Consider the following 17,832-nt stretch of genomic DNA (forward strand, 5'->3'; position numbering starts at 1 on the left):
ACTTTAAATTACACACATGCTCTGAGCTAACTGCTGGCCAGCAGATGACTTCTTTTCAGCCTGATTATTTTTCTCCCCCTGATGTGGTGGGGACCAGGCTCTGCAGGCAGCAAACACTGCCTGCACACTATGACCTGAGAGATGGCAGGGCCTCAGATCTGACACCCACATTAAAAATACTTATTTCCAATCTGGAGCTGGATGTAGAGGAAAAAAGAAATTACTGTCCTGAACTCCAGGCCAGGCTGATTAACTAGCCAGCTGAACTTTATTATGAAGGCATCCATAGCAGTCTTGGCATTGCTATTGACTCTACAAATTTTTAGAAACCAAAATACACTTCCAGTAATAAAAGGAACAAACTGCTTGATCACATGATAGCAAAAATTAGCACAAATACCAAAAAATATTTTTACTAAACACCATTTCTGGAAATAGCTGCCCCAAGGCACAACAACAATTGCCTTGAGTGTACCATGCTTCTCCTGTTCCCCACACACATCTAAAACAAATTACACAAAACATTCTAAGTAACATTTCCTCACACCCCAGATCTAGCACAGATCTCATTTTCATCATTCCTCACTCAACAGAAGGTTTTTAAACCATAGAGTGCATGAGTTTTGTATGATTTTTGTCCTTTTTTTTTATTGGCCATGATGGCCAGCATTGGATAGCACTGGTAACAGCTGCAACCATTTGTGATCATTACATTTCTTCCCAGCTGTCAAAGCACCACTTATCTGTGGCCCAATTAGTTTTTGAGAATAAACTGAGATTTGGAGTGATTCCTCCCAAATCCTAAAGAGTCTGGCACACAGTGGTGACATTGGCTGATCATTCTGTTCCTTGCAGGCATCTGGAAATAGTTTATACAGCCATCAGAGCCAAAGCTGACTCTCTCATACAATGCTGGGTATAATTCTTGAACCCCAGAGAACCAAGCCAAAGAACTGCATTTTTCTGCTTCTTTTCCCCATTTCTTAAGGGGTGCACAAAGTTTTTTCTCAAAAATAAGCCATGGTAAACAACTGCTGTGAAGAGTTGACCTTAAGTGTTCAGATCCCTCAAGGAGTTCTCTCCAACATCAACAATTTCTCAGTTAAATTTCTGTCTCAATGACAGCAAAAAGCTATTAAATTTTAAAAAGAAGAAGAAAAGGTCTGACTAGGGGAGTAACAGCATCCAACAACTAGGGGAATCAGCCCATCAGTTATATTCAGGGAAACCACATAACAAACTTCACAGCTTGGCTGGAAAACTGCTATAAAAATACTGCACAAATTGAGGATTCCCAGACAGCTGCTTCCAAGAAAAAAATCTAATGGTGTCAAGAGGTCCTGCATGAGCACAGGTCCTCCTGACTCACTTCTTGCAGAACCAGCAGCTACTGCAGCCTGGGGGGACATCACTACTAAATGATTCCAACTACTGAGTTAAAAGGGAACCTGCTAACCATAATCTGTGTGCACATGGAGCAGTTTATTCTAGAGTATTGCCTTCCACAGGGAAGACATTGAGATAGCTGTCTTGGGTTTGAAACTATCCATTATTTTTGGGAAGCATAAAAAGCACACATCAAGTGAATTTGACCGTGGAAAGAGCAGATGCAACTGTCTGGTGACTCTGCCTGCATACAAACCCATAAGCAAAGGTGTCAGAGCTAAGGCATGAATTTAATCATGATTTCCTTCATGAATACACAAAAAATTCTTTCTTCACTTCTACTTTGAAGAAAAAAAGAGAGGAGAAAAACTCATCTTTTGTTCATTAGCTAACAGCCAAGACTAGAAAAGCCATCATCAGCCTCAGATGCAAATGTTCACCTTTGCAGAAAATGACACAGTAAAAGCAATGAGTTTGGAAACTAACTACACTGTACTCTTATCATAAACCAACAGAACATGTATATTTTGAGGCCAAATTTCTCTCTATCCAAATCCATCTTCAGAACCAGCAGCCATGAAAACACATTCTAAAGACTGCAAAACTTCCTAAGTCAGAACTTCAAGGTAAGAAATCTCATAGAACAGTATCCAGTCTAAGGATGACCTGAAATATAGATCAGGCTGATTTGACAAAAATCCTGTTATTTTCAAGACAGTTTGTTGCAAAACTTTTGGAAACAGACTATTTTTGTTGTATTTGAGCAAATCTTTAAGGGGAAAAAGTCTCATAATAATTAACACACCAGAACTCTATATATTTAAGTTTCTCTTACCCTTCCACGCTGGATTATTTTTGGTCGTTTCTGTGCTCTGTTAATAAAAACTGGCTGTGGAGCTTTGGCATTGGGCCCAGATATTTGCATCTCAGGATAGATATTATCTAAATACCACTTAAAGGACTTGCAGTTCAATCTCTTCCTCAGTTCTACACGGTCGGTGATATTTCCATAGCTCCTCATCCTCAGCTCAGGTCTCAAAGCAAAATACTGCTCCTGTTTTTAAGAGAAACAGGTTGGGGAAAAGAGGAGAAAAATTTCAGATTACTGATTCCCAATTTTTTCCTGTTTCTAGCACTCCCAACATTTTGTTACATTTTGCTAGTGCTTTCAACCAGTAGGTTTGAAACTGGCAGTAGGAAATTGCAATGCTTGCATTGTCACGGGAAGTGAGATTTAATCTTGCCTAACTCTGAGCTAATCTTTCTAACTGAGGGGTTTTTGATGAAGATAATTCTTGGGTACAAATCTGTTGAGCCATTTCAGATGCCAACTTGAGGAAGAAACAAATCAGTCCCTGACTTTATTCCTTTGGCAATAGAGGCATCCTAAAATCAGTAAGTAAAAAACAGATGCATGTATCATCAGCAGCCTCATCTGACAAAGGTTTCTTGAAATTATTTTCATTGTTCAATGGATTGTTTTCATTGTTGTGGGATTCCAGTGTATTTTGTCTTGCAGTTTCCAGCCTTCCAACTTTATGATTAGGGCAAAACCATTCCAGAACAGACCTATAAATGGGACTCATATAATGAAATTCAATGGGAACACACCTTATTCACCTGGGCTATCTGGGAAGCCCAGCTCTTTCCATTCATCTGCATCATCTCCAAAAAGGCTCCCACAATGTTATTCTTCTCACATTCTATTTTATGACGATACACAGATTATGTGAAGATGGATTAAGATTCCAACCCAGTCTCATGTGCTGTTTGACTCCAATGCAGAGACAACAATGGGGACTAACAGGAACTCATGAATGTACAACACAGCACAAATACTATTGCTAAAACTAGGAAAAAAAAATCCCCTTTTAACATTTAATTCCAGATAGATTTACAGAGCCCACAAAAAAGGCATTGTATTTGCATATGAATTTGTTTACTAGGTACCATTTAGAATTCAGTTTTCAGGGCACTGAACTATGGTATTTTGCTGGATTCATCTCTAGGAGACATCTGGAATTCACCCACCATGATGTGGTTCAGACAGTTTTCAATTATTTCCTGCTCTCTGATACTCAGAAAACAGACAGCATCACCTCTGGACAAGTTACAATCTCTCCTCATCAAGGTCCTTGAGCATTTGGATGTGCTTGCTTTTAACAGCAGAGGAAGAGGAAGTGTGTACTTGGTATACATTGGACTGTTGGCTAGCTCTGAGGAAGTTTGGAGACAGACTGGACATCACAATCTGGCCTGCTTCAAAAAGTAGCTCTGCTATTCCAATTTCCTCTTTGCTGGCTGAAGTTCAAATGTTGGTATTCTACCTTGTATGTGTTATCTATTACCACTTACTATACATGAACTTATACTTTTGCATTTTACTTTGGACAGTTAGAAAAAATTTGCTGAATCATTTCCCTTATGCCATTTCATTTCTTAAATACTGATATTTACTCTAAGTCTTATCTTTGTACTGTGCATTGTCAGATTGCTTTGGTAAATTATACTGGCTCTAAATATTTGCATTATTCTTATAAAACAAAAATATTTCCAAGCTTGTCTTCCATACATTCTCTGGCAGCTATCAGAGAATCAGACCAGGAACAGCTGGAAGAGTTCTGGACACAAATCTGTGATGAGAGACTACTAGAATCAGCAGCTCAAGAGCTTGCTGGATAAAGCAGTTCAACTGGAAATTATAATAAAGAAACAATTCCAAGCTTCAGAGAAAGCCATCATTAATCACAAAACAACTGTGCCCAGGCATTGGTAAAAGGGAAGGTGATAGATCAGATCCACCAAAGCATTACAGAGATTAAGAATGAAGATAAAAATTAATAGCCTCTAATAGGTTCCTCAAATTGAAGATCAAGGTAAAGGATGGGGAATGAAACATAAACCTCTAAAGAACATAAAATTAATAAAATCTATCTTGTATAGAAATTGTAGGGACCACAGGAACTGAGCACACAGCAAATCCTGTGGTCTCAGAGGGCAAAATGTCATTAAGTAACCCAAAGATGAGGGACTCAGAATCACCTGATCTATGTTTCAAAGCATCAGTATCAAGATCTGAAGACAAGGAAGGAATACAGTTGCCCTTGAATCCAGAAGTTAATCCTGATTGCTCTTCCAGGGCAATGACTTCCATAGTCTGTTTTCCAGACAGACTGTGAAGCAGATTGCTAATTAAAACAGAAAGCAAACAAGTAGCCAAAAAAAAATCCCTGTCTCATCAACATGGAAACTACCTGAAGGCACAGTACGTGGCTGCCATGTAATACTGATTTGGACACAAAGCAATGCAGAGCTTACAAAAGCTCATCCATATTCTTTTACTTCACTAAAAAGGCATAAAACTCAATCTCTGAGGACAGTAAAGTAACAAGGAGGAAACTGAAGGACTCAAAAGCCAAATTACAATGCTACAGAATTTAGGAATTCCTATCAGAACTAACATTAGGAGTTCAGACTACAGAAGGAAAACCATATCAGAGTTGTAACAGATCTCACTGTGACACAGTTCTTTGACAAACAAACCAGTCAACATACATTCAATAACCTTATTTCACAACCTAGAACTGCCTCTTACCTTGTATTCATCCATCCACACATGTGCCAGCCTCAGTGAGTTATGAGCCATAGTGTCCTGTCCCCCAGGTGAGCCATAGGGACGCCTCTTACGGAAAATGTGTCCCACCCTGGAGCAGGGGATGATCAGAAGTCTGCCCCCACACATCCAGATCTGTCCATAAAAAACCAGAACATGTTCAGATTGCTCACTCACTGTTCAGATTGCTCACTAACTTCTCCCCTTCTTCAAGGGACACCTTGGGATGGTTATACATTATACAGGATTAGGTGTCAGCAATGTTGGCCATCATGTCATGTTTTCTGACAAATTAGATTTTTAGATCTCCATGTTACAGAAGATTATTTCTCTCATATGACCACACTTTCCACAAATCACATCATGGCTTCAAAGAGACAAGCAGAAAATTTTGCTGTTTTGCTCTAATGACCTATCAGAAAACACTGGGCTATATGGGCTAGGACTCATCCTGCAGACTAAGTTACCTAAATTCATTTACCTGCATGAAAATTGTCCAAATTCTGTGACAGATAAAGACCAGTTTTTGTCATCAGGGGAACCTGAAGAGCTTTTCAACTAAGTATGGAAACTTATTGGACAGAACTGTTTGTGTTAAGATAGAGGAACTCAAACACTGTTCCCATTCAGATGCTACATTTAGGAGTCCTTATCAGTGGCACCAGGGATCTACACTTTATTTACACTCTACCTCCATTTCTTTATTTAAAATTGCTTTTTTAACTTCATCTTCCAGCAAATTACCAGCACTGGCCCTTTGCTGGACTAATATGTTTTTCAAGCCCAGAAAAACACCCCACATTAGCAGTTCATAATCAAGACACATTTAAAACTCCTTCTAGACAAGATAAAGACTCAACTTCTTTCCAACCCTCCCCCAGATAGATAGGGACTTCCAAAAGCTCTAAATTCTCTGAATGTGTTCCAATATTTCAAAGCCCTTTTTATTGAAACTGTGTATTACAAGATAACAACAATAATCTCCTCACACTCCACATATTTCTACTCAGATACCTAATAATTACATTGAAAGATTTTATTTATTCAGTACACACTCCTTTAAAGTCACTCAAATGTACAAAGTTCCAGTTCTTATTTTTGAACCCTAATCTTGATTTCTCTGACAGATTCGCTAAAGTTTTGGGGGCTTTGTCTGGTTTTAGGTTTGTTTGGTTTTTTATGCTAACTTCACCTTTTAATCCCCTTTTCATATCTGTCATGATAGCATATAATTTTCAGGCAGACTCTTGTCAAACCTGTTGATGAATGCCCTTTACAAAAATAAAGAGATAAGCACAACATTAAGCACAATAAGTTGTTTTTCTTTCAGTGGAGTGACAGGGAAGATGAGAGAAAATACAGGAAGCCCAATGCAGCTCCATTTTCAGATCTTCTGATTATGATTTTCTCATTACTTTTCCAACCAAGATGACTCCTCTCCATGACTCTCAATTTAGTTCCTGAAAACTTTACATTTCCAGGTCCTCAGAAAGGAGGCAGAACTGTCCAAGCAAATACACTAAGATGTAATATACTTACATCTTAGCAATATTGCTGTGAACCACTCATCTCTAATCAACTTGTGAAATTCATTAGACATTGCTCATAAACTAATTTCAAAAACTTGCATAATTCTTCTTTCCCTATGCTTCTTTACAGCTATTATGAAAAGTTCCACCACCAACTCAAGAAAAAGCCATAAACATTCAAGTACAGAGCTGTAAATTCTCTGCTCACCCGAAAAGATATTTCCAGGTTTTCTCCTCCCCAGATGTCCATGCCACTGTCGTACTGCCCAAGCTCATTGAAGTACTCTCGATCCATGGCAAACAGCCCTCCAGCCATGGTGGGTGACCTAAAAAGGTACATGGAAGGAAGTTCATTTTCTTTTAGACAAAGAAAAAAACCCCACACAGTAATTTTTGCTGAATCTGTTGGTCCCAAAGTCCAAATTTATAAACTGACATAACACAACTTAAATCCTTCAGTCACTTAGACATGAGTTCTGGTCTCAAAGCATTTGCAAAAGCAGATCTGTAAGTGAAATTGGTGTTCTTCCATTGTTCCAATATCTATAAATCATATTTCTTTACCTGGTAAACTTGAGGAAAAGGGAGAGGACAGAGAAAGAGGAACAACAAATGCCAGAGGCAGCTTTGTTTCATTATTGACTCAATTATCAGTTTACTGGCAAGTTATTTACACTTTGTGTATTTATACAGACGGTCCCTCTGGCATTTCCCAGTTTTTTACCTTGTCTGTACGTTACTAGAATGTGTTCTATTCTGTAAAAATCTGCATATGATCTTCACTGCTCAGTCTCTAGATTGAATTCCTACTGTATCACAACACTAGAATATGTGGATCACCTACAAGAGTATAACAGAGTAAAAACACTACATAAAAACATGATATGATAGGTGGAACATCCCATGGGTTGGAAAAAGCCTTTTTCCCATCCTTGCAAAAACACCCTGCGATGAAACCAAGCCTAGGCCAATATTTCATTGCTTGTTCTCACACAAATTTCTACTGCAGTTTCAGTCACCTTAAAAACTGGGTTAAAAGGTTACTCTCAATTTTCCCACTCTGACACCAAAATACTTCACTGTGGAAAGTCTCTAAAATGCAATACTTTCTGTTGGATGGAAAGCCTTTTTCACGGTTAAGTAGCAATCTAGGCTCCTTATTCAAAGGAGGCAGAGACCTTTAGGTAGGAAAAATCACTTTCATGCTCAGAAAAGGTAATCTTTTGAAATTATTACACTTGCTTTAACTATAAAGTTCTCTGTCTTTTTAGCACAGGACTTTTCATAAAAGTGAGTTGAAGGAATGCAACAATAGTGTTGAACACAACAACAGCTAACCTTCAGCCACTGACCAAATTAAATGTGAGAATAGCTCTTAACAGAATAAGGATTTTAACACTCAAATAAGGATTCCCCACTCAGATTTTTTCAGTCTGTCCTTTCCTTCCAAGTTCAGAAACTGCCACAGTGACACTCTTTAAACAAGCTAGTCATACTGTTAAATAACTTATTAATTTTCCTGGCTTCTCAGACAAAATCTTGGGATGGGAAAACATGGGAAGGCCAACTGCTGAGCTGTCAGATGACAGCAGAGAACCTGTGCTGGAACTGAAATGCAGAAATGCTGTGAAAGCAGAAATGCTCTTCATTTACAGTCCAAGAAAAGAGAATGAGAGAGAAATGAAAACACACCCAATTTCTGATTCACTTGGCAAATCTGATCCACAAAGAGTTATTTAGTAAAAAAGGGGAAGCTCCTCCACCTGACAAACCTGAATTTTGTACTGAGATTGATGTCTGCAACCAGAAAAAGCACAGTGAGCTTCTTGCCTTTGCTGTAGCAGCTCTAGTTCTTTTCATGAAGGGATTCACTTGGGACAGTTCTATTCTTGTGTCTGAACCATACATGTCTGTTCCTAATAAAAGGTGCCTGCTGACACCATTTTACATCAGCAACACATCCACTAGAACCAGATATTGCCAGCTCTGTACAGGTCTCACAGCCATCAACGGTTAAAAGATAAGGAAGGTAACTTTCAAGTCCCAGTGTTGAGCTTCACTGAGAATTTTGTTTCAAAACAGCTCTCAAAAGACCTCAAAAACAAATTCCTATTACCACAAACAGATTTTCTCAATCTAGTAATTCTTCAGCATTTCATCACAGAAATTATATAGTTCTTATTAGTGGTATATGGAGGCTACTCCTAGAACAAAGGCAGTATCAAAATTATCATTAAGCCAGGCACATCAATAGACTGGAAACAAACATCAATGCATAGCTCAAAAGTGAAACTATTGGACAGATTTAATACAAACTACCATAAGCTCCTTCAGAATTTTGCCTTCAGCAAAAGCTGCTATTGTATAAGCATTTTCTAGAAGTGTGCTTTCTTGACCTAATACAACAGATATATCTAATTCATGATTAAATGCCAGAAATTAAAGTGAAACAGTTTTGGTTACTATTCCCTATTTCTAAGTGACATAAACAAGTCAGGTATCTGACAGGTTAGACACCTGCTCCTAAACAGCCAGAGAACACTCCCTACTGCTTAGGAAGAGCTCCTGATCACCCCTGTGTTACACAGAGCTTCTCACCACACAAGAGGAGCCTTACTTGATTGGAGCAGTGGCTCCCTCGGGTCCTTCCAGCTCTGCCAGGGGCACCAGATCCCATTTGAAGTGCAGGCCCCAGTTAAAGCCCCCCCGCACGACGGGGGAGGAGCTGTAGGTGAGGGTGTCGGCGCTGATGATGTCGATCACGGGGCACACCACGGTCCTGTGATCCTCCCTGATGGGAGTCAGCAGAGGCTGCAGCCACATCTCATTCACCTCACAGTGACTGTCCAGGAACACCAGCACCTTTCCTGCAGAGCACACAACACAAAGTGCCAAGAATGTTCCTCAGTGCCATGGAACACAAACATGCAATTCAGTGCATTAGACAAAGCAACCTTTGGCAATTTACACGGAGATTACCTGCCACAGTCAGTAAGAACACTTTGATCTGTGACACACCCTCATGCTCATTTGGTCTAAAAAGGCACCAGCATCTTTATGACACAACATACAATGTATATAACACTAGAATAACATGGAAAAGATGGGAAACAGCTTTAAAGAAAACAACTTTGGAGCATGCAAATACAACAAGTCACCCCAGAGACAGTATTTGACTGGGCATGGGGATGGAACTCCTGCAGTTCAGAAGAGCAATAAAATTACTTAAAATTGCACTAACTGAAATGAATTTTAGCAGAGCTTGGAAAATGCAAGCACAGTCTTCTCTCTGGATTTTACCATTACAATGCTAATGAGTAAAAACCAATTAAGAAACTTACCTGCCACTCAAAATTATTTAAGAAAGTAACACACTTTCTCAGATGCCAGAGAGTTTAACTGAAAGCACATTCTGGTAAAGGTTCTTTATTAATCAAAAATATTGGTTTTCCCAATTAACACTCACTGCAACAGAAGAGCTATTGCAGAAAAACACTGCTATTAGATTTGAGCATTAAAAACTAGATTAGTGTACCTTAAAAGGGAGCAGATTTCATTTTAGAGCAAAAATTTGTACATAAAACATGCAAAAAATATTCTGCAACTACAGTATCTTGACCACATGGAGATGCTCCTGAGACAACATTCTTTCAGGGCAAGAATAGGAAAAACTCGACATTGTCTCACTAACACTGCAGTCACTGTTTGAGATATAGTGCAGGGGAAGATTTGGGATGATGATAACTTATGTTCATAACTTTCAATAAAATGAGGTACTTTTTTAGAGCACAATACTGGTTTTGTTTCACAATTTCACTTACCCACTCTAAAAAAGTACCTCATTTTATTGAAAGCAAATGTCTCCAGGAAAAAAAAAAAAAAGAAAAGAATCAACAGCTGAGACACTTAAAGTATCTCAAGGTTTAAAAACCACTCAAATTTAGAGCCAAATTTCAGTTATCACTTGAGAGTGTAGGGGAAGAAAGATTTGGGATAAGTTGTAGAAGTATACAAGTATGTAAGTATAAGTTGTATAGCTTAGAGTGTGGCATGACATGCAGAGCCCCTTTAGGATGCTAAAGTAACCACAGGTCAAACATCCAACATCTGAAAAGGTGCACTACAAAAAGAGAAGTCACCCAATCAACTAATCATCAAAGTATGCAAGGAAAAGAGAGAAAAGCAAGTGTACCTGTGGCATGGGAGGCTCCAATCATCCTTCCTCTGATCAAGCCTTCCCTCTTCTCATTTCTTACCAATTTTGTGGTTTTGGGAAGCTGAGTTTTAACATACTCACTCAAGTCTTTTTTCAAGTCAGCTGAAAAAAGGAAAATACAAGTTCAACAACAGGAAAAAATTCTGAAAGCTCTGTTTAAATCTAAAGACATTTAACTCAAAAATGGCCAAAATCTTGATCCAAATGTTACCCTGACACAGCAGAGCTTCAAACCAAGACTATCATAAGGACAGTACTCCCACATCCTATACTTCTCCTCCAATGCCTTTAGTACATTACTCAAGTTAACTGGAACTACTAGACGAAAAAAAAATTGCTGTTCAAAGAAACACATTTCCAAATTTTTCTCATGGTGACTGGCATTTGCAACAGATGCAACAATAAACATTTCACGCAGGCAAATGATTTAAATTACTACATTCCATACATGAAAACAAATGCTGACACCATTCAAAAGAGGCAGGAAGACACCTAATATTACCTGTGCCTGCTTAACTGACAGAACAACAGATACCAAGTACAACTCACTCACAGCTGGTTGCTTTTCTAAAACCCAAAAGGATCAAAGATTCTGCTGGCAAGCCTGTGCTTTTGAAGGAGTGCAGAGTTCACTGGAGTCTATGGGCACTACTGTAACTTAGCTAACATTAATGGCAATTTTAAGAGTAATAATAGTTCTTTCACCCAAGGTCAGTGGTTTCTAACATTAAAGCAGAATTACTGAAGAGAAGATGGACAAAAGCATAAGTTAATAAGCTTATGGAGAAATAAAGAGGAATATAAAATGAGAAAGAAAAGTAAAAACCCAACTCAGACTTGATAGAGAACCTTAGTACAGAGAGGCAGACAGACTTTTGTCAGAGGATATGCCAAAATAAACATTATTCTGATGAATGTCAGCTCAAACATTAAAGTTGCTGTTAACAAGATTAAATGCCAATGGAATATACGTGGAAGTCAGAGCTGTAACCCTAAGGAAGAATAAGAACTTTCAGGTAGAAGATTCCTAGATGCCATTCCAAATGTTAAGATCTCAGCCTTTGCACTGCAAGGAAACATGGTGGATCAGAAGTGAGAAGGTAATACAGAGAAAGTATGATGCTAGAGAATACTCTAAGACAAAGGAAATTCTCTGGGGAGATACAGACAGAATTCATTTGGGTCACAGGAATTCTCTCCCCTGGTCTGGAGTAATAACATCATATGCCAGAGACAACAGGGAAAATGTTTTCAGAGAAAATCTCCTAGAAATTTGATTAAATAATCTCTGAAGTATCTCCAAATGAGATACCCAGACAAGCAGGGCAGATTTGTAAACCTAAAATAAAATAGTGTTTGAATCATTATTCACCTGATTCATTATAATAGGAGAACAACAGTGTACACTTGCAGAAACTATGGGACAGCAAAAAGCAGAAAAAGCTCAGTTATCAAATTCAACTCTTACAGCAGATGAGGCAAATAAACAAGGAAGGAATTTCACATTTGCAAACTTCTGAAAAGAATAGGAAGGAAAAAAAAAAAACTAAAAGTTGTCACATCCATACCAGGAGCTAAACCAGGTCCACAACATTGGCTTGAGCTGCAGAATGGAAGGGCCAGCAGAGTTTTGACCCACAAAAAATGGTATTCTGCTGGCAACTGTGCCCATATCACAAATCATTCTTAACAGGCAGGTTTATCTCAAACACATTTTGGGATTTTTGCTGTTAATGGGTTCTTGTGTGTAACCTTCATGTCCACTAGGAACACTGACTACTTCTGATACAACCCAAAAAATTGCTTCAATCCAGCCTGAGAAATTTTCCTCCAAAGAGAGAATTACTCCCTTTTAGCCAGTCTTCAAAAATTACTTCAGGCATTACCTTCTTCCATATCTATGCAATGAAGGCAAAATGGGCTCTAGGATGGGAATCTGGAGTGTTATTATTTTAAACTACTCTAAAGTACTGAGTTGCACACAATTGGCTCCTTTTCTGTTCCTCATTCTCCTTCTACACAGAAGGCTGTTACTGCCTCCAGTAACAGCCTTCAAAACACATTCTCAGGCTTTTCCATAACAGGTTACGGCTAAATCAGGGAGAAAGAGGTTATACCAGAAAAAGAAATCCTACCTTTCAGAGAATGGAGAAGAAAATACAACAGTGGGCTCAGCTGAGCCATGGCAATGCCTGCTTGGCAGTAAAACTGTTAATGATTGAGGTTAAGAAGTTTTTTGAGGCAAAACTAGGTGCAAAGGCCCAAGGTTTGCACAACAGCACTGATATGTACCATGGCTCTCATATTTGCAGGTAAAGAACTAGAGAAAATTTCATCTAGAACACCACTTCAGAAAGCAGGCAACGGAAGGAAAATTAATCTTTAATTTAAAAAAAAAAAAGGGGGCATAAAGATCAAGCAATCTGCCTGAGCCCATGATATCCATAGCACACCAAAGTTTTTATCCATTTCCTCAGTTCCCAAACCATCCCCAGTCCCCACCTTTCTTCTGCTGTAAGAGTCCATCCATCAAAATTAAGCAGCAGCAAAACCATAGGATCATTAGCATCAAGAGCAGTAATTCTGTGTAAACAATACCTCCTCCTGCCTTTGGCTTCAGAACAAGTTCATTTGAAGTCAAAAAGGCAAAAATAGCTAGTTGAATGTTTTGAACTTAATTTGGTTCAAATTCACTAATTGCTTCAATTTAACAACAGACCAGGAGAGTGATGGTATTGCTGCCTCACAGGCAGCAATAGGCATCAATCAAATGCATCCTTGCATTCAGAAGACTGAGTTTTGAAATAAGGCAAGCTCTGAATACACAGCAAATTGCACAAGACACTATAGCAAGGCATATGCCCCCAAAACACAAAACAAGCTTTTAATTACTACACATTCTTATCAGCAAAGAACAGTGTTTGATCTTTGTTCTCTCTTGTATCTCGACATTTGATCTGACCTCAGAGAAATCCACTTCCAGCATAACAAGGGAATGCCATTCTACACCAGACATATCTAATCAGTCTCTTAGAGCAAGTGAGACCTTGAACCAGAAACCAAACAATGAGACCAAGGGAACTATAATTATATATATTAAATAAAAATACAATCTAAAAAAAATCTTTAAAATGCAAAAAGTTGTGGACTTGAACAGAGGTGAGCAGGGAACCTGCACAGTCATGCTGGCAAGAGCTGCTATGCTAGCACATTCCTCAACAGGCATTTGGCTTTTGAAGAACCAAAATTCAAGGCTTTTTGAGGGCCATGCTTGAATTGCGTGTCTGTCTTTGCCTCGTCTGTCAATCGAGAGAAAAAGGAGGAAAGCAGCTTTGCAGGGTCTACCCCTCCAGGGCCCCTCCATGCCTGCAGGAGCAGAGGCTGCTTCCAGAGCCAGGACAGCCGCTCCCGGCGTGGCCACAAGAGGCTGTTCGAGAGCCACGCTGAGCCCCAGGGCGCTGCTGCCGGTCCGGAATGCTGAGTAGAGGACACACTGCATCGTGCCACAGCAACCCATGGGCAAGGCTGCAGCCAGGAGCGCCTCCAGCTCCTTTCAGATACATTCAGAAGTGGCCTCTCTGTGACCTGCTCTGAGCACCTGAGCAGCCCAAGCAAAGAACTGCTAAGAAAACACAAACTATAAACAACTGCTTCATGACCCCCCGCTCATCAGTGTGTGCAAGAGGTGAGATAAGAGTGGAGCCTCTCCCCTCTGAAGGTAGGGGAAAACTGGGGCTGTTCAGCCTGGAGAATAGAAGGTTGTGTGGAGACATTGCAACCTTCCTGTATCTGAAGGAACCCTATAGGGAAGCTGGAGAGGGACTCACCAGGAACTTTATGACAGGATAAGTAATAATGAGTACAAATTGAAAGAGGGATAATAAGGGTTAGATATTAAGAAAAAATTCTTTTCTGTGAGGTTTGTGAGACACTGAAATAGGTTGTCCAGGGAAGCTGTAGGTGCCCCATCCCTGGAAGCATTCAAGGCCAGGTTGAATAGGGCCTTGAGCAACCTGGTCTAGTGGGAAGTGCCCCTGCCCATGACAGCTGGAGTTGGGACTAGATGATCTTTAAGGTCCCTTCCAGCCCCCTAACATTCTTTGATTCTCTGATTATTAGCTTTAAAACCCGATTCTGAATGTTAAAGCCTGGATGATACAAAGCTCATCAGAGGCAAAGAGGATGTCATCTTGGGCATCTCTGCACACCACACATCTCTACTGGCTGGCACTCTGCTGATGGGCCGCAGTACAACTTGTTTTTGCATCATGACTTCCACAATTTCTTTGAGCAGTCAGTAATGCACAATAATGCAGGAAGGCCCAGCAGGGTAATATTCCCAAAGAGTGTCTCACCCAATTCGCTGTTGTCATCCACCAGAATGATTTCGTGCAGGAGGTGGGCGGGGGTGCGGTCCAGGACGCTGTGCACCGTGCGGAGCAGGGCGGACAGTGCCTCGTTGTAGAAACAAATCACAACGCTGGCAGAGGGCAGATCAGCAGGGTAGGACTTCTCTCTGCATCTGCAAACAGGAACAGAGGCTTTGGCGCTATTTACAGAGGGGTTTCCACAGGGCTGGGTCGCTGCTGAAACTTCCTGAGTAACAAGCAAACATTAAATGTGTAGGAGGAGCCCCTAACGTGAACATAATGAGCCCAGAGGTGTAACAGCTATAGGAGGGCTCAGCATAGTAAATTATTTTCCACATAACACAGACTCTCTGCTGCTTGTTAGGTAACAGACAATGCGATGCACTGAGGTGGGAATAAGAACCAGAGATCCTCAAGACAGAAAACAGAAGATAGTGAGGGCTTGTTTCAGCTGTCAAAACACAGTCTAGTACCCTCAGGTAGCTCAGACAGCTCAAATATGACATGAGGCCCACAGAAATACCACAGCTTTATTGGCCAGCTGCTGGAGACAGAGTTGGATATCCCAGAAAAACTCCACTGGGGCTAAATACCTATTTACACAACCAACACTGGGATTCAGAGGGCAGATTAAGACACTTAAGTCTAGTCACTGCTGTCAGTGCAGTCTAAATAGTGTTCAGCTCACCCTAAGGCTGTCAAGTGTGTTTTGTCAGCTGAAGAGCTCTGCATGCTTCATTAACTCCACTGACTGGATCTCTGCTAATTATAATAAAAGCAGAGACAACTGACTAACAAGCAGTTATCTAAGCATCTTAATCTGCAAGATGAATCCCACTCAAAGCAAAAGATCATTCTTTATTTGCAAAGCTCGTCACTACTTCTAATAGGGCCAGCTATCACAGATTAATGCCATATGAAGGTGCCAGGCATAGGGGGATCCAATAAAAATAAGAAATTATAAATGAAAACCCAGAAGTATAGAAGAAAAGCTTTCATTTATTTAAAATGAGCTCAATTCTGGGAACAACAATCAGAAAGTAGAATTCATTACATTCACCCACACCAGAGAAACCATTAGAAAAATTTATGCAAGTTTATTTATTTTTCAGTGTTTGGAATTTTTATTGTTACAGAAGTGAGTTGTTCCCCTGTCTATCCACCAGGTAGATTATAGAAAAATATCTATTCTTTAATAGAAAATATTCAGAGCAGTGCACAACCTATTATCTACCTTTAGCAGCTGACCAAAAAAATTACATCTCCAGAAATAATATTCAGTAAAAAAAGACAGAAAAGACCTAAGAACAGAAATAATACTTCAAGCACTCCTGTTAAATAGCTGGAAAATCCATCTTCAGCAACACATGGGGATGGAACAGTGTATGACAGAAATATCAAAATACCAAAAATATTAAATACTGCATCAGGTGTAACAAGCCATTGAGCACATGAAACTATACCATGTTCTCTCCAAAAATCAGCACCTACTTTGCATCTCTTGTATCAGGCACCTCCCTGTGGTATCCCAGTCGATTGCTGATAAGCATATTGAAAGCATGCTTCTGATAGCCCAAGTCTCTCACTTCCTGATCTTCTTCATTAAAAATCATTCCTGCAAAAGAAACATGCCAAGATCAGCTAAAAGGCTCAAAAACATAATTTGAAAGAAATCAAGGATTGAAAGATATGCTTTAACCTCTTCTAAAACCCATTATGCTCTTCAAAAACCCTCTGGTTTTGCAAAGTGTGTGTTTGTGCAACTAATTCTGCTCCCTCTCACAAACAGGCAGCACTTATGAGCCCTTGCAGCTGTAATAAAATTAAATCCTTCTCCAAAGACTGCTGGCTCCACTGTGTTTATTGCCTCCCTTCACTCATATGGTCTCTAATTCTTAGCACCACCTAAAACCAACATCAAACAAGCAACAGAGGATAGACTTTGGGATACAATGAATCAGCATCTAACCCTACAGGTGACGGGTGTGTAATGGGATTTTTGAGTGAGGAAATACATTTCAAATGGTAGAAAACTCCTCACAATAGCAGCTCCCATTTCATGCAGTTCTGAAGTCCGGTAACAAAAATAGTTATACAAGAACTGTAAACTTTAGTTTATCTCACTTGGGACTTCCACAACAAGTAAAACACCAGCAGAGCTGCTGTTTATTGATTATTTTAGCACAACTGGCAACTGTTACTAAGCATGGCAGAAGTAACTTGGTATTAGGAATGCACTGCTATAAGGCAAGATGAAATTTTCAATGCCATCCTGCCTGCCTTGACTGGGTGCCATGGGCTTCTCTCACTGAGCCACGCACTCACCAGCATGAACAGAACCAAAACATTGTGGCACTTCACACAACTCCATGAGGGAGAGACAGCTGGTGTCTGCCACCACCTGTGCCTCCAGCCACTTCTGCAACAATTCAGGTAGAAGAGTGATTACTTTTTATTGTCTCTATTCAGCTGGCTGCACAGAATGAGATGCCTGTCACCTCTTCAGTAATTATCAACCTACACAAGCAATTTTACTGAAATTTCAGTACCAGAAGTGAGCAAGGATCATGTAAATTACCTACTTTCACCCTGCCCATCATCTCCATATCATTCAAAATCTGCAGAAAATAGTTAACAAGAGGGTTCCTCATTCAAATGCTACTGCACTTCCAGGAAAATATGTTTCCTACATTCACAGACTAATTCAGATTGAAAAGG

The 17,832-nt window shown here is 39.8% G+C and overlaps 1 protein-coding gene across 3 annotated transcripts in view; it reads right to left on the minus strand.

Moving 5' to 3' along the window:
• GALNT11 (polypeptide N-acetylgalactosaminyltransferase 11) overlaps nucleotides 1–17,832 on the minus strand; it is a 45,560-nt gene that overhangs the window by 8,959 nt on the left and 18,769 nt on the right. For all 3 annotated transcript variants that reach the window (XM_084217114.1, XM_084217116.1, XM_084217115.1), the window contains exons 3-9: nucleotides 16,606–16,729; nucleotides 15,100–15,266; nucleotides 10,721–10,846; nucleotides 9,146–9,395; nucleotides 6,737–6,854; nucleotides 4,982–5,134; nucleotides 2,222–2,440 (exon numbers count right to left, since the gene is read on the minus strand). In XM_084217114.1, the coding sequence (XP_084073240.1) occupies nucleotides 2,222–2,440; nucleotides 4,982–5,134; nucleotides 6,737–6,854; nucleotides 9,146–9,395; nucleotides 10,721–10,846; nucleotides 15,100–15,266; nucleotides 16,606–16,729 (1,157 nt within the window). The remainder of the gene's footprint in view (nucleotides 1–2,221; nucleotides 2,441–4,981; nucleotides 5,135–6,736; nucleotides 6,855–9,145; nucleotides 9,396–10,720; nucleotides 10,847–15,099; nucleotides 15,267–16,605; nucleotides 16,730–17,832) is intronic.

The sequence above is a fragment of the Fringilla coelebs genome (genome assembly GCF_963513975.1).
Source record: "Fringilla coelebs genome assembly, chromosome: 1".
Taxonomy (NCBI): Eukaryota; Metazoa; Chordata; class Aves; order Passeriformes; family Fringillidae; genus Fringilla; species Fringilla coelebs.